Source organism: Danio rerio, chromosome 7 (genome assembly GCF_052040795.2).
Source record: "Danio rerio strain M-AB ecotype USA chromosome 7, GRCz13ab, whole genome shotgun sequence".
NCBI classification, from domain to species: Eukaryota; Metazoa; Chordata; class Actinopteri; order Cypriniformes; family Danionidae; genus Danio; species Danio rerio.
Window position 1 is genome coordinate 39,482,992 of NC_141027.1, and position 26,837 is coordinate 39,509,828.

General features: G+C 35.2%; 1 protein-coding gene across 8 annotated transcripts in view; it reads right to left on the reverse strand.

The window, feature by feature from the left end:
• Nucleotides 1–660: 660 nt before the first annotated feature.
• Nucleotides 661–26,837, reverse strand: part of ambra1a (autophagy and beclin 1 regulator 1a) — a 106,437-nt gene continuing 80,260 nt past the window's right edge. For 3 of the 8 annotated variants that reach the window (XR_015494511.1, XR_015494514.1, XR_015494510.1), the window contains 3 exons: nt 6,684–6,815; nt 2,042–3,658; nt 661–1,845 (listed from right to left, as the gene is read on the reverse strand). Coding sequence is in view for 3 of the 8 variants with exons in the window: in XM_087258658.1 (XP_087114784.1) it covers nt 3,108–3,658; nt 6,684–6,815 (683 nt within the window). In the remaining 5 variants the exon portion in view is untranslated. 8 annotated transcript variants of the gene reach the window in all.

A 26,837-nucleotide genomic window follows, 5' to 3' on the forward strand; every position in this document is an offset into this window, starting at 1 on the left:
GATGTTCTGATAGTGATTACTATGTAGAAGAACCACTTTCTGCCCTCCATCTGAATTTCACGTCATCAATGACATCTCTTGAAAACAACCTATTCTATAGTCTTTGACTTGGCATGGGCAATAGGATTCTGATGATAACCATGAATACAAATATCACAGCATCACAATCTTTAAAATAATATCTTTTTAAATGTCTGGGTAAAAAACTAAAAAATTTTCCCCTTTGAACACAATATATTTTATTTCGAGAAACATTTAAGATATTTTGGAGAAGTAAACATGTCAGGCTAAATATTCAGATGAATCATTGACTTCTGCTGTCTTCATTAGTTTCAAAATCAATGATTTCTTTACAATATAAAACAGCATATTTGTAGATATTTTCTTCTGGAGATACTGCTGTCCTAAAAAACTCCTAAAAAAATCTTACATTTACTGTAGGAAGGGTATAACTGAAAATTTTGGCAGTTTTAAAACCATGACTTTTCCAAACAGCAGTATACCTTGAAAACAGTTATTGTTTTATGCCTAATCTAAACGTTGCATGAGACTTTGAATTAAAAATAAAATCAAGAGCATCTCCTACTTCACACTAAAATTAAACAACTACATGTGCATATTAATCCTCTTCATTGTCCAAACACAAACATTAACACATCATGTTTTTGTGTCATTTTATTCCACTTAAATCACATACAGGATTGTTACTCCAAGTATGCAGCTTTTACATATATTTTTAAAAGAAAAAGATTTAATAACATGGATTTCTAAAATGAACAGAAAAACCAACAAAAAGACAAAAAAAGTAACATGTTAAGTACATAATCCATCATAAGAGCCACTGCTGTAATTTGTCTCAGTCTCGCAGGAAAAGAGAAATTAAGAGAGTTTGTTCTTACAGAACGAGCACTAGGATGTCGATTTTTTTTTTGGGCCAGTGAGCTGCGAGGTTACACTGTTTACCAAAGCAGCAGGTTCAGGAGACACTGCCAGACATTCATTTTTAAGATAAATTGCTTTGCCAAAAGAAGCAGAGAGAGTGTCTCCATATTAATGCAGAACATAATGCATTAGCCTGTGAATAAGAAAAACCTCGCATAAACATTCATTCCGACATCCGCCATCCCAGTGCAGTACTACTGTATGTGTACCAAAGCACTGGCCAGCATTCAACACTGAAAAACCCCATACCTTAGGTCACGAATCAACAAAAGAAACACTTAAGCAGCTCAGACATTATGTGGTTATTTTATGTGGATAAGCCCAAAAATATGCTTTGAAATCTGAAATTCAAAAAGCATAGCAACAATCGTCAAGGTTCAACGGACAGGCTCTCTGAACACAACACACCTCAAAACTGTTTTCTGGGAGCGCAGAAGCAGAGAAATGAAAGAGAAGGATGCAACACAAATGTTGTCAGGTGTCTGCTTAACTTTCAGCAGGCTTTTGAAAATCTACAGTAGCTGACAGAACTAGGATAGCGTTTCTCACACACACACACGTCTGTCAGACTTCACCGCTTTCCCGTCGAGGCTCTGTGTGTGTGGGGTTTATCACACTGCGTCAAGAAGCACTTTACTGTAAACAGGGAAGGGAAGACCTTTTCGATGAGAAGTCTTTCTGGTTTGTATTTGGGGCAAAGCGTGATAATTGAGGGGTTTCCGTGGTAACAGTGAGAGCAAAGACGGCTGAGTCTACCTCACTGAAGGATGGGGATGCAGATGGGCACAACATCTTAAAGCAACCGTTCAGCCAAATAGAAAATTTCACTCAGCATTTGCTCATCCTCAAACCAATCTGTTTTTTTTTCTATGTTGAATATGAAAAGTTTAGATGCCAAAACCTCTAAGTGCCATCGGTAATTTTCTTCCACAATGAGCATTTTTTTCAGCCTCTTATGTTTATGGTCAGTTATTTCATGTTAGAAGAGATGGAAAAAATCTATTCTTTGCCATAAAAGTGAAAGGACTGAATCAAGACATAGGAGGCTGAGAAAAAATGCTGAGAAGATGATTTCAAATGGCACTTAAGAGGTTTGAACTCTTCGTATGTTGAAATGTTGGAAAAGGGAAGCCGCTGACATTCATTGTATGAACAAAACATCACTGGCTACTCATTTGAAACATCCTTCAAGATCTGTTGTGTTTAGCAGAAGAAAGATATTCAATCAGGTTTGGAACAAGTAGAGGGTGAGGAAATGATGTTTATGTTTTGGGTGATATTCAGATAGGAATAGTCAACACAAGCTGACCCTCAATTACTAACCCTTCTGACTTTCTTTAAATAAAAGAAGAAATTCTTAAATATAATGTTTATAAAAACTACATGGTGACACTTCAGTGACCACTGACTTCCAATGTATGGATGAATAAAAAGAAAGACATGAGATTTAGGACATGAAAATGACAGCAGCATGTTGATTTTGGGTGTGCAGTTGAACAGAATTAACTGTAGAAAATCTAAAACCTTTAAACAAAGACTAATAACAAAGCAAAATATAAATTAAAACACAAAATAAATCAAGGTGGGCTTTCAACTTCATTAAAATTCACCATATAACCGTTTGACCTTTTTTACCAGTGACCTTACACACAGCTGTAAACTAATCAACAGCAACATAACCAAACGTTCAGAGTGTGCCATGATTTTGTAACTTCAGCTACAGGCTGATATAGTTTTACCTTTATGGTCAGGGCAGCAGACTCCAATGTCATCTCAAATGTTGGGATGTAGAACAACAAAACGTCCTGTTGAAACCTATTTAACTGCAAAGTGATGATCCTCTCTCTGCCGACACACACACACACACACACACACACACACACACGCACATCAATCTGCATGTGCCTTTATATGCACACATCATGATGGACAACAGGTCAAACACGATCATTGGGAAGTTCAGCAAAAAGTGGAATGTTCTTGGCTAGGAAACTCCTACTTTATTTTCAGTCTTTCATCATTCACTAATCTCTGTCAAAGTAGATGTGGAATATGAACAGCGATGGGGAAACCGAAGAGGAACAGGAGCGCTGAATGTAAATATTGCCTTCTCTCTTCTTGATTGACTTCAAATTATTAGGAGTTCTCCTAAAACTGCAGGCTTTTCAGCGCCCGTACTCATCTCCAAGATAACTACTATCGCTGTTGCTGTAGTTACTGTTATTCACTGGTGAAAGAGACGGCGAGGATGAGAGTAAAGATGGAGGGAGAGACGCAAAGTCGTGAAAGTCTTCTCCCTCCAGGACGCTGTCTGCTCCTATTGAGGAGGAAGGACCGGTTGCATCGACAGCAGATGAGAAAAGAGGAGAGAACTCCGGTGTAAAGAAGGATGTGTGCAGTCTCTCCTGTTCTGTGAGATCTATGCCTTGAGCTGTGTCGCCACGAAAGCCTAATGTATTAGTGAGGACGCGCGAATACGAAGCTGCAGCTAAAGACTCCGGAGCACCAGAAGAAGGACCAGGTATTGGACTTAAACGAGTACGATTTTGTGCATCCGCTCCTGTCTGGGAGCCTCGGTGGATGCGATGGCTGACGATGATATTGTTGCCAAAGCTGCCCATGGACGCCATTGTGGTGCTCTGCTCACGCTGGACAACCGCAGTCATGCCTCCCTCAGCCATTAACCTTCGGATACGAGAAACATATTCAGCCTGACCTGAGAGAGAGGGAGAAAGGGAGAGAATATGACTATTGAGTTCTTCAAGAAATACCAGAGCGCAGGGTAAACAGTCCGACTTGCTTTCTGGGATCAATAAACTTTAGCAGGAAGGAACAAAGTAATAAGGCTGGCTGGCCTTTAGGAGAAAAAGTGAAATTGAGAGCTTACAAAGCATGAGGAGTTGCGGGCTGTGTTGACAGCGAAATGTTTGGTGCTGGTGGGAGATTTATGTCTTGGCAGCATTTTACACAAATCAAATGGCTTCTAAACAGCTGTTGCAGAGCAGGTTTACAGCCTGGACACATGCTGTATGGGTCTAATATATAACAGGAAGGTGAGGTGCAATTAAAACGCCACGATCGACTCTAAATTATTCATAAACTGTTTGTGCTTACCCTTTTCTTTGATCATTGTAGCGTTTGGGCGCTTTGGATCAAGTACAGTTATTGTGAGTGTTTCAGAAGTTTGCATCAGCATCAACAAGCCTTTCAAGCGTCTGCTTTCTTTTGCAATGGATGAAAATCTGCACTGATATTGTTACTTTTCCTGCATTCGTTTTGTGAACGCGAGTGGCTGTGATGCAACGTGCTAATGTACAATTGAGCAGCGCTTTGACTGGGAGCATTTGCCGCTGTCCAAATGTCAGTGTGGTTTTGATTCAAACGCTAACACGTTATATCACATGATAAAACGCTAACACGTTATATCACAACTTTCCCTTAATAAAACGATAACAGTTGTTTGAGATGATGTTCATGCTTCAAAGAGGAACTAAACAGCGCTGCTTGTTTGTGCCCCATTGACTGCTTATCTGTTCGGGCCCAACAGCACAAATTTCGGCTTGTTTACATGCGGATCGGTCTCGAATTGATCGCTCAAAGAGAAGCACTGAAAACACAAACAGTCTCAGTGGTTTAGTTTAAAGCCATGGAACAGCGCTGACATTCTCAAAGGCAGGAAAAACACTGCCATGAATGATCTATTTAAGGCTATTTACCATGGATTTCCTGTAGTACCAGCAACGGCACCATGGTATTTTGGCAGGATTGGGAAATATACATATGAATTGTATTGTGTTACTACATGCATTGGATGTACTGTATTAAAGGATTAATGGGATATAATTACAGTAATTGTTGTTATTAAGCTTGTGATGTACTAAGCATGTGTGCATTTGTATTTATAATTAATGAATTCAGGCTGCAGATTTGTGGAATGTTCATCCGGTTGATGTGTTCGTCATGTTGTAAGTAGCTTTTAATTAACAATTAACTGTCTGCTTTTTACCACTCACTCAGCAGCAAAATCTGCCTTTAAACCTGATGCACATAAAATTTGACATTAATGTTAATTATCAAAACTGACAGACTCGCTAAGAACTCAGTGTTTATTATTATTAATATAATGCAATTACACAAAGCAGAGTTAAATGCATGTGCATCTATCTCCTTCACAGGAAGGTAGCATTCTGATGACTGCTTGTAAGAAGACAGTTGATTGCAAACCATAAATACAGTTAAAGTCAGAACTATTAGCCCCCCTGTTTATTTTTCCCCCCAATTTCTGTTTAACAGAGATTTAAAGAGATTTTTTTCAACACATTTCTAAACATAATAGTTTTAATAACTCATCTCTTATAACTGATTTATTTTATCTTTGCCATGATGACAGTACATAATATTTGACTAGATACTTTTCAAGACACTTCTATACAGCTTAGTGACATTTAAAGGCTTAACTAGGTTAACTAGGCAGGTTAGGGTAATTAGGCAAGTTATTGTATAATGATGGTTTGTTCTGAAGATTATCGGAAAAAAAAGCTTAAAGAGGCTAAAACTTTTGACCTTAAAATGTTTTTAAAAAAATAAAAACTGCTTTTACTCTAGCCAAAATAAAACAAATAAAACTTTCCCCAGAAGAATAAATATTATCAAACATGCTGTGAAAATTTCCTTGCACTGTTAGACATGATTTGGGAAAGATAAAAAAAAAAAAAGACAAAAAATTAAAAAGGGGGGCTAATAATTCTGACTTCAACTGTATATGCACTGATTGCATGATATGCTAACACCCATTTGTATCCAAGGCAAATTATCAGCATTCCAATATTCCCCTACATTCATTTCCTTGAACTGAAAACATCCTCTATGGCTTAAATGATATGCATGCTGCTTCACTTCCAAAATAAGTTGCTCAGTTCTACTGCAACTCTAGTTTAATATAGATTTTCACTACAATTTTTTCATGGCAGCTTTGTCAACTGTGCTTTTTTTAAAATTTAATACATATCCAGTACTGATTCCCATAAATGTATCAGCCACCAAGATTAAAACAACTGTGGTCCATAAATTGGGTTTTGCTTGGTTTTGAATGCCTTTTCTTTGACATGAAAAAAAAAACACTTTCCTAACTCTAAATTGATCCTAGCAACAAAAAAACTTAAAGGCAGAGGTAATTGATATTGTAAAATAAGAAAGTTTTTTATCACTTTATTTGTGCTCATAAAACTAATCCTGACTGACCAACAGCTCCTGGATCAAAATCTTCATCCAGGGTATATACATGAAATGAGAGAATGGATTTTTCTTATAAGACCTTTTTAAAGACTCTTTCCATACTTTTTAAGACCTCATCACCACTTCAGGTTTCAGGCAGTAACATTGCCGGCATTGTAAGTTGCAGTATATTTACTAAATACCAATTGCAAGAAACGAATCCTAAACTAACAATGTATTATATACTGAATAAAAATGTTAATTTAGCAGGGTGCGCCTTTAACAGCAGGAATAACAGTGTTTCCCTGGTTACTGCAGTAAACAAAGCATCTTGAAGTCAAATCTAGTAGGATTCATTGATTTCATAAACTACACAGCATCCTGATATTCAAAGAATAAATTTAGGCAAACATTAGCAAACTGATACAAAATGTAATACCTTGTGAAATAGCATTTAAGACTTTTCAATACTTTTAGGACCTTACATTTCTCTAAGTTGAAGTTTATTGGTTTAAGGTATTGGTTACCTGTGCTGTCTGTGCTGGGTTCGCTGGGATCTGACCCTTCGTCTTCCTGAGGCCGGCTGTGGGGTGGTGTCTCGGGTACCACCTCAGATCCAGAATCCTCTGGCAGAGTCTCAAAATCCAGAGATTCTGTGGCTGACAAGAGAATTATAATTTCAGCATGTTTAAAAGACATTTGCTTTTTGATCTTCCAATTCAATCAATTCATCTGTTTGTCCATCCATCCATCCATCCATCCATCCATCCATCCATCCATCCATCCATCCATCTACAATTGAAGTCGGAATTATTAGCCCTCCTGTTTATTTTTTCCCCAATTTCTGTTTAACAAAGAGAAGATTTGTTCAATACATTTCTAAACATAATAGTTTTAATATATCATTTCTAATAGCTTATTTATTTTACTTTGCCATGATGACAGTATGACTAGATATTTTTTCAAGACACTTGAAAGTGACAATTAAAGCTTAAAGTGACATTTAAAGGCTTAACTGGGTTAATTATGTTAACTAGGCAGGTTAAGGTAATTAGGCAAGTTATTGTTTAACGATGGTTTGTTTCATAGACAATCGAAAAAATATAGCTTAAAGGGGCTAATAATTTTGACCTTAAAATGGGTTTTAAAAAATTAAAAACTGCTTTTATTCTAGCTGAAATAAAACAAATAAGACTTTCTCCAAAAAAAAAAAAAATAATCAGACATACTGTGAAATTGTCCTTGCTCTGTTTAACATCATTTAGGAAAAATTTAAAAAGGAAAACAAAATTTAAAAGGGGGCTAATAATTCTGACTCCAACTATCCATCCATCTACTGTATCTATCTATCTAAAAAGAAAAACAAAAAAAATATTCAAAAAAGTGCTACTAAATGACTAAATGTTAGGGGAAAGCAAAGAGAAATACAATCACAGAAGTATGATATTTGTGAGTTTTTGTATATATATTTTGGGGGAATTGGTATTGTTAAGATTAAACTGATGTTTCACTACTGAACAAAACTCTGAAACTCTACCACTTCTTCATGCTCAAAATGATACAGAATGATGTGCCAGTACAGTCCTTTCAATATTACTGCTTTTGCATTGCTTGTGGTTTTACATTTACATTTTCCCGTCTGACTGTAAATCAGATGAATGAGAAAACAAAAACATTTTCCAGCAAGAAATGCAAAACCAGACATTGTCATTTATGAATAATGGAGAGGAAATCTCTTCATCTCACTATGGGGTATTATCAGTGTCTTCTACCTCTAGACAAAAACTACCTTTCATTAACTATAGGGAAAGTGTTAGAACCCATGTTAGGTCAACCTGTGAAAAATATATAGCTTTTTCAAACAATACAAGTGACAACATATGATTAAAAAAGAACTTTGTAATTACCAATTCAGTTCATTCAAAGTGGTTAGACTAATTGGACTTGCTGTGACAAATACCTTCTGCCTTTAAAGCTTATCTCAGCTGGCAGGCTGAACTTCCTGTTTTAAAGTGTCTTTAATGTGATTGAATATTCTCTTTTTACCAAACAGCACTCAGGGTCACTAATTTCCAATATGAATGTTCATTATGTTGCCTATTGTGCACACAATTGTGCGTGTCACACACTTGCTTGCCTCATGCGAATTCATTCCTCACTGGTCATTTCTGCAAAATAAATCACCTCTGCCATTTGGACCCAATATAACCAAATTCTGCAGATCACTGGTGGCCAAGGCCAGTGGGAGGACACTAATGCCAGTTGGTCCTTGTTTTCCATCACTTTAAGTGCCTTTAACAAATGCTGAGCACAAAATGCAAAACGGAGGGCACACATTTTCCATTTACAAACGTGTATTTAATATGAACATTGTTTCTGTCTGCAAATATGAAAAATATTGTAAGGGAGCTAGCTGGAAACTTTTAGTCAAAAAAATGAAAAAACTGATTCATATTTAATTTTCTAGATGTATAATTGTTGCAAAACATTTATTTTAAGATGTTCTTGTTACAAATGTTCTGTGCACTTACTATAGCAATTATGACTATATTTGCAGAATTACATGCAATTAACCTTAAAGCACATTCTATTATTAATTCTTATTGTCTTGTTGAATCTGAGGTAGAGATGGGCGATATGGCAAAAAAAAAATTTTTCACAACATTTTTTTTTTATTTCAGTCGATATCAATATTTATCACGATAAATGTAAAATCTTTATATGTTTCAATTTTATAAGATTTTCAGCATGCCAATCGCTCTGTGCAATGGATTTAACACATTTTATTAAATGTTTTAGCTGTCTGACAATATAAATAATAAAACAATAAACAAAAGGACTTATCTTTATTCAGCATTTACTCTTTAAGTTTTCAACAACCAAAGACATTACCTACAAGTTATTGGATATTATTGTTCAACATCAGAAAAAAATAAATAAATAAAACCGGTTTGGAACAAGTAAAAGGTGAGTTAATGGTCGCAGAATTTTCAGTTTTGGATAAACTCCCTTTTTAATGTAGAGTATGGTAAATTTAGGGTGCAAAATATGTTATTTAGAGATGCTAACGATTACTTGATAATCTATTAATGGTCGATAACGCTTTAATCGATGGACCTTATCGATGATTGATTAAGCAGGGACATGTAAGGTTTAGTTATGCTTTGCGCTGTGAGACACGTCCACGCATTACATAATTAAATGTGTGCAGTTTACCTTACTTATGCATTCACCCTCTTGACATCACATATTGCAGGACGCATAAAACCCTGTTATGCGCAGATGTCCGTTATATCTGCGGGTCTTTTAACCAAATTTGTTTGACAGACTAGCATGAATAGTTTTATGCAGACTCTCATTTTACAAATCGCGCAACACAACGAAACATGCGGGAAGCCTCTCCATTTACACAATGAGCTTCAGAGATCTCATCCTTCAGACTGAGTTTATTCTTCCGAGGTAATCTAACAATACTATAAGTGCTGCGAATAGTCTGTAAAGACTGCCCAGCTCATGCTGCTCAGACCGCGCTTCGTTATTCAATTAAAATGAAACCATAAAAATAGTTTAATGGACTGTTTTGGCGCTAAAGCATATACTATAGCAGGCTTGTTTTAAAGTGCTTTAATTTAGATGTAATTCCTTCTTCTCGTTTATGCTGTAGATAACTAACCAACAAAATATACATTAAAATGAAGTTACACATCATACATAATAATATACATACATACACATTATACATAATAATATACATACATACACATTATACATACATTATATATATATATATATATATATATATATATATATATATATATATATATATATATATATATATATACATACATATATATATATATATATATATATATATATATATATATATACACATACATATATATATATATATATATATATATATATATATATATATATATATATATATATAATGTATGTATAATGTGTATGTATGTATATTATTATGTATAATGTGTATGTATGTATATTATTATGTATGATGTATAACTTCATTTTAATGTATATTTTTTTTTTTTAGTTTTTTTTTAGTTCGTGTCGCCTTAATTGCGGGTGGATGATGCTTTGCTCTGTGGAAAATAAGGATTTAATTAATGATCCACTGCTGTTGTAAACATCTGTCATGTATTTGGTGCATTTTTAATATGTCATTATTTTAAAGATTATGTCTTGAGCATCTGATTTCTCCTCAGTGACTATGTCCTTAAAATATATAAAGGTTGGTTCTTTTACTGTCGATGAGGGACAATAGTGGTATTACAGATTTCAAAACAAATATCTTAATATTAAAAAGGAAACCTAAGCCTGACAACAAAAGATCCTATTGAAGTCATAAGAAATGCCCTTAAATAGCTTCTATATAGCTTCTATACAGCTTAAAGTGACATTTAAAGGCTTAACTAGGTTAGATAGGTTAATTAAGCAAGTTAGATTAATAAGTCATTGTATATCGATGGTTTGTTCTGTAGACTATCGAAAAAGAAAAAATATAGCTTGAAGGGGCTAATAATTTTGCCCTTAAAATGAGTTTAAAAAAAAATTAAAAACTGCTTTTATTCTAGATGAAGTAAAATAGATAAGGCTTTCTCCAGAAAAAAACAAATATTATCAGACATATTGTGAAAATTTCTTTGCCCTATCAAATCAAAGATGACTAATAATCCTGACTTCAGCGGTATTAGAATAAAATTAATCGTTTACAGAAAATTCAGTATTAAAATTGAATAAAATATATTTCATAAAGTATTAAAATTGACTTTAATAACTGCATTTTTGATCAAATAATTGCACCCTGAAGTCTTCTTCTTTTCTTAAATGTAACATTTTTAATTTACATAAGATAAATTTGATTGGTAGTGTACCAATAACAGTTGTCAAAAGGTTAGTCACGATTATTTTATAGTATTAAATAGACAAAGTTTGTTTCTCCTCAGTTTTACACTTCTTGAATTACTCTAGTGCTGGAAATAAAAAAGATAAAGTGTCAGCTTATTAGAAAGCAAATGTTTTTTTCCCCCAAATACAGTATAAAACACAAAGCCTTCAAAAAATAAGTGTGACAGAGTCAATGGCACCCTGCGTGCTGCCTTATTATCGCGTCAGCATTTTTGTTCATACACATCTAATGACCAAGCCAATATCAGCCCGCTCGAGACAATTAAACGACTCAGTATGGAGCATCTCCTCATGGGGTTTGTGCTGAACAATGAAAAAGCAATCCCTCTGCATCGACTGCACCTACAGGCTTCTGTAAGGAAGACATTTTTCTTTGGAGCGAGGAGAGTCTTTAAGCTATATATTAATTATTTATCCAATACATAACATCTGTTATGCCTCCAATATAGTGACTGTGTAGGTGTTTGTGTGTGTAGAAAAAAGAATGAACCATTTCTGTTCTTTAAGAAACAATAAGAACATTAATGCTTATCTGTCAGCCAGTTTGCTTAACACTTAAACTGCTCAAGAACCCCATCAATGTCATAATAGAAATTGGAGGATTTATTCTTCTGAGAACACGGTGCTTTAAGAGAGTGTTTTGACAGACTGTACAGTAAATCCCCTCAGTCACTGAGTCACTGGATATCAAAAACACTAGATATACAACACATATGAATCATCTGTTTTCAACAGCAAATACATAAGAGTTTGCTTCATATTTGCTGTCTGTTTTTTTATGATTTTATGAAGAGCTTTGGTTTAAAAATGTAACTTTTACTGCACTTTTGAGAAACTTAGAGGAGTAAATATCATGTCTAGGATTTGTATCCTTTTGTCAAGTGTGATTTCACGCGAAGCAACTTCCGGGTCCAAGCGCTATATCAAAATGTATGGGGAGACTCAACAAATGGTAATAATAAACGTTTACAAAGCACTGTAATACTTTCGAAAATCATGATCACAATTTATATATATATATATATATATATATATATATATATATATATATATATATATATATATACATACAGTCTTATGCAAAAGTTTGGCCACCCCTCTGTGGCTGCATAATTATGTGCTCTTTCTTTATAAGAGGATATCACAGTGAAATGCCATTCAGTTTCTAGAGAACGCTTTATAATGTCATGTTTTTCAGACAGAAATAAGCAGTGTAGTTGTATTGAGATGTGGAAAATAAATTGAAACTGAAAAATAGGCTCTTTTGTGTGGATTTCAAAACCTGTAGTGAATTAATGCTGATTGATTAGAGCACAAAATTGATTTGGCAAGACCAAGATAAATAACTGAAAGGCAAATGCGAAAAATGGTTAGAATGGTCACAGACAAACCACAGACCACCTCCAAAGAGAGTCGCATAAATTGCCCCCAGTATTAGCAGACTCTAAATAACAATGTTCAGGAATCAGTCAAGAAGCTGAAGTTACAGCAGGGTTTGATGTTTCAGCAAGACGATGACCCAAAGCACAGTTCCAGATCTACCAAGGAATTCATGCTTAGACACGATGTTCTAGAATGGCCATCCCAGTCCCCAGACATGTCCGGAGAGCAGAGGTGGGTAGTAACGAGTTTCATTTACTTTGTTACATTTACTTAAGTAAAATTATTGGGTAACGTGCACTTTTTGAGTACATTTAAAAATGTGTACTTTTACTCTGACTCAAGTAAATTATTAGAGAAAAATCAGTACTCTTACTTCGCTATATTTAGCGGCGTTCCTCCGTTACTGTCAAATGATAATACATATGATCCATATGACTTGTTGCAAATATCACAAGGAGCCGCATTGGAGAGGTTGTGAGGTTGCTATAAAGACGTGGATTCCGCTTTCGGTTAGTGCGCGCGCCCATGTTGGAATGATGGCCGAAGTTTAGGAAGACATGCAAGTTTATACTGCTGTCCCGCCATGTCGCCATCTGCAGTTCCGAGAACGACGACCACGCTGTCTGGGCAGTGAGTGTATCAGACCAGATCATCCGGCCTCAAGTTCAGTCTGTTTTTACTCCAAGATGTCAACAAGAAGTTTCATAATGCGATGCGCGCATCGAACTGACATCTCAACATATATGAATGACAGCTCCAACCTTAAAAAACACAAAGTGGTAAGTGTCAACATTATCACAATCTGAACCCTATTAATAGTAACCATGGGATAACTAAAGGAACTGCTGTTTAATGGAATAACTTATTACCCCTGCACATATTAGTCATTCATACTGTTAGCCATTAAAAATAGAACATTTAATATTATTATTATTATTATTATTAATAATATTATATCAACAGAAATATTTTATCAAAACATTTCTATAGCTTATTAACTAATTTCTCATAACTGATTTATTTTGCCTTTGCCATGATGTCAGTAAATAATATTTGACTATTTATTTTTTAAGATACTTAATATTTTTCAAGAGACATTTAAAGGCTTAACTTGGTTAATTCAAACTAATTAAAGAAAATCATTAATGATGGTTTGTTCTGTAGACAATCAAAAAAAAAATTGCTTAAGGGGGCTAATATTATTGACTGAAAATAGGTTTAAAACAATTAAAATCTGTTTTTAATGCTAGCTGATTTAAACCAAGTAAGACTTTCATAATATAGGAAACACTCTCAACAATTCCTTGCTCTGTTAAACATATTTTGGGAAATATTTAAAATTGGGTAAAATTGGTTGGGCCATTTATATGGATACACCTTAACAAAACAGGAATGGTTGATTTTAACACATCCACAATCTACATCCAAATCACATGGGTGATTTTAACGTCCTGTTTGTGACACATTAGTATATTTGAGGGGCTTGTAAATAACTAATGAAAGATTAAAGTTACGTTTAAAACCAAGCTCACCATTGTTTTTCTTGTGAAATTCCCAATAAGTGTATTAATGTGTATCCATATAAAAGGCCCATCCTGTATATACATTTTAGGCATGGGCTGGTATAAGATTCTGATGGTATGATAACCTTGGATAAAAATATCACGGTATTACGATATTGTGATTACTTCTCCAAAATCTATTCTTTTTAAATGTCTGGGTAAAAAATAAAACCTTTTTCTCCTTTGAACACAATATATTTTATTTTGAGAAACATTTACAATATTTTGTAAGAGAAAACATGTCAGGCTGAATAATTCAAATGAATCATGGACTTCTGCTGTCCTCATTAGTTTCAAAAACACTGATTTCTTTACAATTTAAAAGGCATCTTTGGATATCTGTTCTGCTGGAGATACTGTTGTCCATAAAAAAAAAAAGAAAAGAAAAATCTTACTCATACCTTATGAACAGTATGGCAGAAAACCTTGACTTTTCCAAACCGCGGTATACCATGAAACCGTTATCATATATATATATATATATATATATATATATATATATATATATATATATATATATATATATATATATATTAGGGCTGTAACAATACACCAAACCCACGATTCGGTTCGTATCACGATTTTTGACCCACTAATCGGTTCGTATTAGGATTTTTTTTTTTTTTTCGTGTGGGGTGGGAAAAAAAAGATTTTTAAAACTATTTTTTATTAAATAACATTTGAAAAATCTGTATAAACTAAACATCAAAGAACAATATTAACTATGCAAATTATTAACCATATAAATAGCCATATATAAAATAAATAAATAGCCAAAGCTATATCACTTTTGTTTTCTTACTGTTAAAGTTACTGTTAAAGTTAAATGTTACTGTTAAAAAACCAAACAGAACTAAACTCTATTGTGTAGATGGTTCAAGCAGGTTGAAAATTCTTTTTCAATCAAGTTCTCTTGCATAGAAAAAGTAAATTAAATGGCTACTAGGGATGCTCATTTCGTTAATTTTGCTAACCAACATACGCTGCTCATTAATCGGTTATTAACGGTTAACTGGTCAGATTACTATTAATTTTATATTAAACAAATTGACATGTCTATTTTGTGTCTGACACATTAAATATTGCAGTTTAATAATACTGATTTATTTTTATATGTTAGCATATTAATAGCGGAACAGAACAAAAGAGCATTTTCACGCACCTGCAGTGTTTAGCACAGAAGAACAGAATAAACTAAATAAAATGAATAAAATAAATAGCACTGCCCTAAATTATTTTCATTTAAATAATTAATTTATATTAAAAAACAGCTCTGGATAACTTAAAACAGCGATTAGACCCTCAGAGCGGCATTAATGCGTCCTAAAGTAAAGCGAAACGGCTATAAACTCCAGCAAGATAGAGTGATTATATGCAGAGCCATATACCTTTATCTCTAAATAAAGTATAACTATAGAAACTGTGTTCATCTTAACTGAATGCTTCATCGTGTTTTCTGACCTCACGCATCGCGCACCTGTCAGTCAGCACTCCCAAAGGTTCAAACAGAAAGCGCACAGCACGGTTACAGAAAAGTTTGCACTGTTACCTACATTTTGGCTACTGTTTCGCACTGAGGCTTAATGCTTGTGCTGCAAACCACAAATCAAGTAAACATTAAACAAATAAACAACTTATTTCTCTCAAGAATACCAAACTCGTTTGATTTAAGGGAGTTGAAAATTCTTCAGAAACACCATCATGTCAACATTGCAGTGAAAAAAACGTGACAACTTTCCTTACTCTGCAAAGGAGTCGGGACATCTGGTAAACGCCCATCTCTCTCTGCTCAGCCACATTAAAAGTGTGAGCAAATCATCGTATATGCACTGAAAATCCGGCCACTTTGACAGCATTGGCAATGTTTCTGCCATTGTCGGTTGTCAAGCGGGGTTAAGTTGGTTTTGTTTTTGAAATTCCTGACACATTCAGACGGTCCCTTACTAAGAGCTCCGTGCGAGCTCTCCTGGCTAAATATTGCGAGGGCTTAAACGGAGCAGTGCTCGTAATGTCGAACGGAAAAAAGTGTTAATTAGCTCAATTTGTGCAGACACGCGTGACGTTATTGGAAAGGTAGTCACGGGGTGTGTCGCGATTCTCCCTTGTCACACCGCGACACAGGATCGTAGATCTGAGTGTCGCGATTTCGATTTCATATCGTGTATCGTTACAGCCCTAATATATATATATATAAAGTAACAAGTAACTATTTACTTGAGTAATTTTTTCATCAGATACTTTTTTACTCTCACTCGAGTAACTTTTAAGATTGTTACTTTTATTTGAGTACAAGTTTTTGCAAGTACTTGTACTTTTACTTGAGTATAGATTTTGGATACTCTACCCACCTCTGGCGGAGAGTGTTGTATACACCATTATTTTATTAAACAATCCGTTTAATGCGAGATATGACTGTCATAAACAAGTATTTTCTCAATTCAAACAAGTACCAGGACCCGGAAACAGTGTCATATGTCACGACTTAACAAGCAGATACTGTATTGTATACATTCAAGTGGCTTTAGTTTCGACTATCCATTTACATGCTTCAAACTTTGTTGTGATAATTGTAAGAATGTAAAAAATAAAAAAAATCTTCTCGCTCTTTAAATAATCTCCCACTACTCTGGTGAGACTTAGTCTTCCTCTAACATTGTCAGAAACTTGTATTAGCAGCACTTCTTGTGAGTATTGTCTCTTTAAGATGAATCACTTAATGACTTCCTCATTTGTATAAAGCCGTCTGTCAAATGACTAAATTTAAATGTCTATACATATGCATGCACGTATTTTCCTGTGTTCGGGAAAAGAGTTAAAGGAAGCTGAGAGAAAGGAGGGAGGAGAGATTATGAAAACTCTCCTGACCTTTGGCTGGTATTCTGTTATGACAGCTGATTCTCTGTAAAGGAGAGTTGAGGTGTCTACACGTCAAGAAGTGAGATAATGAGACTGGCCACCGTCTGCCTGTCTTTCTAATCTCTGACCACTGAAGAATGATTGGATGCTAGCCGGTGAGAAAGTTTTAATGCCAAATCAAACCCCTACAATAAAACACAACAATTGCTTTGCATTAAAATCAGAGCATTTCTAACCATTAAAGGTCTCATAAAATTTAAATAAAGGTTTTTAAATGAGGATTATAGATCAGTATTGTTAGTTTTTTAAGATATCTATAAGCTAGTGTTCTCCAAAACAGTGACAAATATAAGGTTTAGAAAAAAATAAGCATGTAAAGCTTTTAGTTTGTTTAATTCACGTCACCTCATACTTCAGTTTCTCATCAGATTTTGACCAATCAAATGCTCTCTACTGCCTGACATGCCCTGCCACCCTTCAAGACGCTTCAATTGATGCACTTGAGCTCAACTACTCTTACTCCATTATTGTCTACTCATAGATATTATTATCTACTCATACTCTTATTGCCATTATTTGGCAGTTTGTTCTGTATTTTATTTATTTTTTTGTTAAGATCTTGTTAACAGGATAGTTCTCACTATTTTATTTATTTACTCAACATTGACTCACCCCCAAGTTCTTACAAAGCCGGTTTGATTTTCTACTGTTGAACACCCAAGACTATATTTAGAAGAATGTTGGAAACCAGACAGTTGATTGCAGTCATTGACTTTAAACAAAGAAAGTCAATGGGTTGCTCAATAATCATTCATTTTGGTTGGCAACATTTTTCAAAATCTAAATCTTTCACGTTGAACAGAAGAAAGTTAGTTGTCCAGATTTTAAACCAGTCGAGTTTGGTAAATGATTACAGTTTTTATTTTTGGGTAAATTATCCCTGTAATATATATATATTACAGGGATAATTTACTATATATATATATATAGTCTAATAATGTACACAAACAAACAAGAGGACCCTGAGGTAACACTTGTTCACACTCTATAGCAAGAGAATGGTGAATCTCTGCATTTTGTTTCTACTGTAGCTGGGGATGCTTGTTTGGACATTTTAATTCCACTTTGACTCATTCTGTTTGGATTGGTGTACTTGTTTTACTAAGATAAACATAATGTTCAGCAATCAGAGACCATTTAGAAAAGGCATTATTGTTATTAGTAGTATGATTATTAATAAATTGGTTCATATTGTAAATCACAGATTCATGTAATCAGAGGTTATATACAGCAACTACCATGTGGGTTAAATCAATATTTAAAAAAAAAAAAATTTCTTAGCATGAATTCAGCGCAGAAGAATGAAGAGAATATATTTTTAAAATAAACTACACCCTAAATTACATATAAAAAGTTAAATTGTACTAATATTTGATATTTTTAGCTTTTACTGTATCTTAGTGAGCTTAACAGATGTCTTTCAAATACATTTGAACATCTAAATGACCTCAAATTTTTAGTAGTATTTAACACAATATGGTACCTAGTAAAACCCTCCTATAACACCTGATTTTGCTCTGCTCATTGCTCATTTGCTATATTATGATCTACAGATAAGCGCACAAAAGACAAATTATTGACAACCAGTCTGAAGAAAATTTAAGGTGAAGCAAATTCAGTATGCCATTCATCAGTAAACTCAATCATGAAGAAAGAAGTAGAAGACAGAAACCACATCTTACAGAGATGCAAAAAAATAAACAATAAAAATAAACAATAACCAAACAAACAAAGTGTATATTTAAACATGAAGTAAACATCATAAAATGGAAACCTGGAGTTTCTTAATCCCTCTCTCTGAATGCTAATGTGAGGCATTTATTCCAAAAAGTACATTTTGTACAAAGACTTGACACGATATTTGTTACATTCAATTCAGTATTCACAACAGAAAACTAAAAAAATGTAGGTGAGGAATCAAGAGACGGAACATTTGTGCATCTCTATTGTTTTTCCTAGCATAACTTGAGTAAATATAACACACTCTTTCCTCATATTCATTACATAAAATGTACGGAAAAGGATGCTAATACTAACCCCTAAGCTTATTCACTGACTGCCGTTTAAAACGATACCACACTTAACCCTCGCCCACAGATCTCACTGCAGGGAGTGTGCGCTGTTTGTGTGGGAAGATGGCTTTCCTTGAGGTGAGACACTCAGATGTGAACTTCTCTAGCCTGAAACTTTGAGTCATCAAGTTCTTGGCACCTGTAGTACCTCAGAGACACAAACACACAGTTGCTGCGGGCGAAGACGCAGCACATCTGACCTCAATCATACGCCACAAAACAAACACACACCGCCATGAAACCCGCTACCTATGTTTAATAGACTGGTGACATGCAAATCAATTTAAGTGAAAAGAAAATGTACACATTTAAGGTCAACGTTAGAGAAAGGTTTCCAGAGCACCAGACCTCAGTCTATTCACTGATATACTCTCTCATACTGTGAAATAAACTAGAGAGCATTTTTTCCAGAGATTCTGGCAAGCTGTAACATCATCTAAAATAACATCCAGGCCACAAGGTTCATTTCAATCTGTCCACATTGACAAAGCCATGTTTACAAGAAGCAAGCTGATACAATAGCTCTTTTGAGGGTTTTTGGCTTGCCAAATTTGCCAGGTTATTGACATCAAATCTTTAAGAGATACTTTTTCTGTAAACAAGCGGACGATTTAGCTATTTTGGAAACATTGAAGGAAAAAAAAAACTTTACAAAAGCTCTCTTTTCACACTTTGATACTGAGGTCAAAAGCTTTCCATGATTTGCTAAAACCACCAAACTTCAGACAGCTTCAGGCTGTTTATGTTCTCTGGGATTGCTCTCGCTCCTGTTCCACCATTATTTCTATTCATGGACGATGTGTTAAAACACTGTTGTCAAAATTTGACTATAACTAAAACAGTTCAGCTTTAAAAATCAAACAAGAAGGGGTGTTTGTTGTTCCATTTCTATTCTCGCTCTTTTAAAATGCTCAATTTTCCATAGAAGTGCTTTCATTTGAGTCTTGCTAAAGCTAGAGCCAATCAATTTAGAGGACGCTTCAGGCAGTGCCGGCGAGTGCCGCATTTGCTTGGTGTGCTGATAGCTCATCCCTATCCCTCCTTTCCCATCCCTACTTTAATCCCTTTATCCAAATTAATTAAAATAGTAATTTCTCTTTCCGCACCCTTTCCAAGCTGCAAATATGTAATTCCATGTAAGCTAAAGCTAAATTTCAACTTTATGATGTCCTGGGCAAAACGTATATAGGTTTAAATCAATGAATGCATGAATGACCACGCAAACAAATAAATAAATAAAACTCTTTACCTTTTTTGTTACTTGAAAATACATTTTTCCTGACATAACTTTATAAATCACACAAAAGTTTCTACTTCTGCTTGACAAGCTGAAATTACAGTAACATCCATGACAAGAAACCAAACTGAGATGAGGATGGAAGTAGCCTTCGCAAGATGGACATACTATGGTCATTAAGGGATGGTCATGGTCAGCAGTAATACTCTGGTAGACTGTGGCACTGAAATAAAAAAGTTGGTACTAATGAGGCCAAAAGGTGCTAAGAAAACATTCCCCACACCATTACAGCACCAACAGCTTGAATCGGTGACATGGAAAAATCCATGCCCTTTACACAAAATGTAAACTAATGTAAAGCTTATTAGACAAAGTAAATTTTTTCCAATCTTCCTATGTTCAGGTAAAGGCGGTTTCCAACTAATCATAAAATTAGTTGGAAACCGCAAATAAATAATGTGATTTCAAAATTGGTCAAAACTGTAGCAATAGTGTATAAAGCAAGATTTATCTTGGACAATAAACCAATATAAGTATTATATAACACACTTATGTTGCCATATTATGGCATAGATTCAACAAGGTACAGGAAATATTTCTCAGAGATTTTGGTTCATAATGACAGGATAGCATCACGTAGTTGCTGCAGATTTGTCGGCTGCACATCCATGATGCGAATCTCCCGCTTACCACATCCTAAAGGTGCTCTATTGGATTGAGATCTCCTGACTGTCGAGGCCATTTGATTACAGTGGTGTCTTGAACATGATAATGAGTTTAATCTGAGATGACATGCGATTTATGACAGAGCGTTTTACTGCTGGAGGTAGCTATCAGAAGATGAGTACACTGTGGTCATAAAGGGATGGACATGATCATGCTCAACTGGTACTAATGAGCCCAAAAGTGTGCCAAGAAAACATCCCCCACACCATTACACCACCACCAGTAGCCTGAACCGTTGATACAAGGCAGGATGGATCTGACTCTACCATCCGAATGTTGCAGCAGAAGTCGAGACTCATCAGACCAGGCAACATTTCTCCAATCTTCTATTGTCCAATTTTGGTGAGCCTTTGCAAATTGTAGCCTCAGTTTCCTGTTTCTTAGTCACTTAAATCACCTTTCTTCCCCATTCCAATGCCTGGTTTGAACTGCAGCAGATTGTCTTGGCCATGTCTACATGCCTAAATGCATTGAGTTGATGCCATGTGATTGGCTAATTAGAAATTTGCGTTAAGGAGCAGTTGGACAGGTGTACCTAATAAAGTGACCGGTGAGTGTATAAGTTATTGTGTTGAAATTTGGGGGAATACATATAAATCTAACTTACAATCCTTAAGTACAATACAGAAAAAAGTAATTAAAGTGATAGAAAATGTGGGGTATTTGGAGCATACAAATGCTTTATTTTTTAAATTGAAGATACTTAGGTTGAATGATTTGGTTCAATCTAAAACAGCACAATTTATGTTTAAAGCTAAGAATAAATTACTTCCGAAATGCATACAACATTTTTTTGAAGAAAGACAAGGGAAGAAAAGAACAAAATCTTAGGAGGTTGAAAATAAGGTATGATGAAATTTCAACTAATGGCTGTTTACAATACTATGTATTGTTTTGGCTCTATGTTATAAAATGTAAATGTACAAATGGAATCAAACATATAATATGTCAAAGATGCCACAAACATGTCACATGTAAAGCTCATATGTCTCATGTAAAAAGAATACATAAGTAAAAGAAAAAATAAGTTGAAGTAATAAACGAATGCTGTGTATGTGGTAATGGGGTGGGGAATATAATAAGCTTGTGCTTCATCCCGCTCCATTTCGATCTTGTTGAAATGTGTTTTGTTTGAAGAATTGTTTTGTGTATGATTTTTCTGTTCGAAATAAATAAATCAAATCAAATCAATGGTACTGTAACCCTATGTGAATTGTAGCCTAGTGTAACAATGCTTAAGCCTCATTCACAGTACTAGCAATTTTGCAGCTACCATTCACTCTGGATGGCAATTAAAGTCACTAGTGGGCATTCCCACCTTGAGGTATCATTTATGTATGAAATTCAATGACAGCGAATGAGTTTTCTTGCTGCTGAAAATAGACATTGTGGAGGGAAATTATTCAGAACATAAAACACTTAATTACAAAGATGAACAAGAAAAAAACATGTGCTCTGCCATTGTCTGTTGCAAACACCCTACAGCACAACACAGAGAACACAACAGGCTGGCGGAGGAGCTGTGAGGATCACATGAGCTCTACTGATGCTCTTGATTTGCATGAAGCTGAAGGATCCTCGAAATTGTTGCGTTGCTCAACATTCCCACATCCTCTCTCTGTTGCTCGGGTAGCCAGAGATGACCAGAATTGATCACTCTCCATTAAAATGAATGGTCACTTGTCGCTTAGCTGCTGCTGGTACAGTAAATGAAGCTTCACTCTTACTAGATATTTTCTCTTTTCTTTTCACCATTCTTCAGATGATTGGGTGCAAAAATCCAAGTAGATCAGCAGTTTCTGGAATACAGTACTCATACCACCCAGTCTGCCTAATTTAAACGCGCAAATTTTTACAGTGGCAACACAAACACAGATGCAGGAAGATTGACAGTGACTACGTTTACATGGACATCAGTAATTAAATTATTTGCCATAATCTAAATAAGACAATAATATGACTAAGTTGTTTACATGAGTTGAATGTTCCTTTCATGATCCCGTTTACATGTTATAGCACATAATTCAATTAATGTCATAGCGTCACCACACTATAGACATTTCATCTGAAGTTTCATGCAATTTCGGTTGTTTTAATTTTAATTTGTCGACTGTAACTGCAGTTTGGCAATTTCACTTTCATTCAGAAACATTTCATGCATGCCCCTCGTGACAAAGAGATACTGAACGCGAGGAACTGCTGGAAGAGTGTAGTTTTAGTGCAATTTTTGATACCACATGCTGTATGAGAAAAACCCTCTGCATTTTTAAATACACTTGGGTAACTTAGATGCACTCGATAGGTGAAGAGAATAGTGTCCGACAGCCGTGTGTGTATAGGCTATCCTGTCACAAAATGCGGCGAAAATCCTACACGACGGTAAGTTTGATTAAGGTGTTTACATTTTTACATCCAGAGAGCAGTGTTGTAGTGATTTTAGCGTACTGTAAACTTAGTAACTAAATCATTTTGACTAAAGTATGTCTTTAAAAACTGAAAGAGTACTGCTGACGATACGAACTAACTTTGACATCTGAATAAACAAACAAAGAACACTGATCACACAATTACCTTTTTTAAAAGAAGATGAGCTGCAAATCCGGATTTCACCATTTCTAGACGTGAAAAGCTCTCGGTAAAAAAAAATTCCTTGCAAACATATTTTTTGTCACATGTTAGCAGACCACTGTAATCCACACATGTGGGTACACACACTGCGCTCTCATCACGGGGAAATGAAAACAAAACTTTTGTTGCGGCACATTTATAAACACAAAACTGACAAGCCATGTCTCCAAACAGTTTCTTTTCTACTACTTGTTGTAATTACAGTTGGCAACACAACGTGGCGCCCCTTGCCGTCTGAACATTGTAACAGGTAAAAGGAGTCTTCAAAGCTATCATGCATATTAATGAAGTTGCACCACATACAAAATAGAGTGTGCTGATTGGTTCGAACCAAGACTTTCTCATGACTTAATGCTGAAAACTCAAAGACGTCACATTTCACCTGACAGTACAGACATCCGGTCTCTATGCTGGAATTTACACAAGTATCTAATCGCTGTGATGTAGCTTCCAAGTTTCTTTTCAAAGCGGAAGAAGGAATTTGCTTGAAAAAACACAAAAACAACCTTTTTCACTTTTTTTGTGAAATATGTGTGTCCTAATAGTATTTTTAGCAGAGTGGGACACATATAAGACTTTCAACATCTCAAACAATGTGTTAATAGTGTTTTGTGACCCTTTAAATGAGTTGCATTTGTAAAACAGTTGAAGATGTATATCTTATATGCACACATTTTATAGTCCTATTGCAGAGTTGTCTCTACTGTACAATGCTCTACAAACTCATCCTCATTTACAGTAAATGCAGAGTAAAAACTTTCTAAGCCTTTAGCAATTGACAAATAATGCAATGTGACTGGAAACTTCACAGAGATTTACATTTACAATCTATAGCTTTGGAAAGCAGTTAAATATTAATTACATGAGCTGCTAAATATTGCACACACTAAGATCTGGCTCTTCTGAAGCTGAGCTCCCACTAGGCATTATATCAGACATATCAATTCAGCGGTGGCTCAGACTCCTAACCATGTTTATAAATAAAACTGCACATTTAAACAAGGCTAAAAATACAAGTGTCAGCTGGGTTAAATCTGTCGCTCGGCTTATTTATGTGATTTATAACTGGGACCTATAGTGAAGCTTCATCTAGACATGCTTATTCATCTGTTTGGTGTGCTGCTAAAAGCGACACATGAAGAGCAGCAGTAATAAGAGTAGAGAGCTAAAGTGGGCTGATGGGTAATGGAGGCTGGCAGAAGAGAGAGAATATGGCTGGTACCAGAAAAGAGAGATGTACTGTAGTGTTTTCTGGCATGAACGCTCCCTCTGAAGCTAACCGCCATTATACATGAGAGCAATACTACACACACATTAACTTGGGACTTTCAGCTGTTGGGTGCCGGTAAAGTGGCCTCTTCTGTCCCCTGTAATTACCATTAGCATAAAAAGGCAAAGCGCAGCACGCAGCCTTCTCTTTTCACCCCTCTGTCTTCTCACTAAAGGCCACAGAGAGACAAATAAAAAAAACAACTAGAGCAATGCTTATATGAAGCCCAAAACCTGTAAATTCAAATGATACCTCAAAAAACAAAACAGAAAATAAATAAAATAAATGACCTGACTGACCTACCGCTGAATATATGAGATTAAATAATCAGTTAAACTAAACAGAAGATTAATTAGCATGCAAATTAGAAGTTTGTGGGTTAAAATGTGGGTTAATGTTTTACAGCAAAAAACACCCCAAAAAGCATTAAAATAAGCATTAATATTACCATTTTCCTTTATGTGCTACAATAACTAAAAAATAAATTAAAATCTAGATTTATAGATAAATAAGTCGGTCCCATTTGAATACAATCACCAGCCACTTTATTAGGTACATTAGGTGCTTGTTATCGCAAATTTCTAATCAGCCAATCACATAGCAGCAATGCATTTAGGCATGTAGACATGGTCAAGACAATCTGCTGAAGTTCAAACTGAGCATCAGCATGAGGAAGAAAGGTAATTTAAGGGACTTTTAATGTGGCATGGTTGTTGTTGCCAGATGGGCTTGTGTATTTCAGAAACTGCTGATCTACTGGGATTTTCATGCACAACCATCTCTAGGGTTTACAGAAAATGGTCCAAAAGAGAAAATTTCCAGTGAGCGGCAGGTCTGTGGGAACAAACGCATTATTGATGCCAAAGGTCATAGGAGAATGGCCAGACTGGTTCCAGCTGATAGAAAGGCAACAGTAACTCAAATAACCACTCGTTACAACCGAGGTATGCAGAAGATCATCTCTGAACCTGTCAAACCTTGAGTCTGATGGGCTACAACAGCAGAAGCACACTTTGTGCCACTTCTGTCAGCTAAAAACAGGAAACTGAGGCTTCAATTCACAAACCAATTAAACAGTGTGTCAAAGGCAAAATCTACCAGAGTATTGTTGCTGACCATATCCATCTCTTTATGACCACAATGTACGCATCCTCTGATGGCTACTTCTAGCAGAATATCACACCATGTCATAAACCACAAATCAAATGAGACTGGTCTGCAGCAACTGCGTGATGCTATCATGTCAATATGGACCAAAATCTCTGAGGAATATTTTCAGTACCTTGTTGAATCTACACCACGAAAGATTAAGGCAGTACATTACTAGTAAGGTATACCTAATGAAGTGGTTAGTGAGTGGCCACACACACAAAATGTACTTAATGTGTTCATAATATATTGCAGTACACTTCTAGTGCTATTGAGCTGTGATATGGGTACGCTTAGGGACACGTTTGGTGGTATGGGTAGCTTTAAAAATGGGTAAAGGTATAAGGGATGGCCAATACTAACAGAAATTAATTACAGATGTAATTACATGCACAAATTTAATCAAACCTAAGCACAATGTACAACACGTATTTACACAATAAGTACATATTAATTAAGGCCACTTGATATAAAATGGGAACAATAATGGTATAATAAAAAATAATAACAATAAAACCTATTAAGTGTTATTTTAGTTTAATATTTTTTTTCATGGGCATCGTGGTGGTGCAGTGGGTAGCACTATCGACTCACTTTAAGAAGCTAACTGGTTCGAGCCTCGCCTGGGTGACCCCAGAAGAATAAAGGGACTAAGCCGAAAAGAAAATGAATAAATGAATGGATTGTAGCTCATCGAAGTAGCTTAAATAATATATTATAAATGAACTATTTCAATGAATAAACAAGGTTTTAGTAGTTAATAACAATACTGTGGTGAAAGAGACATTTTCATTTTAGACTTCTCA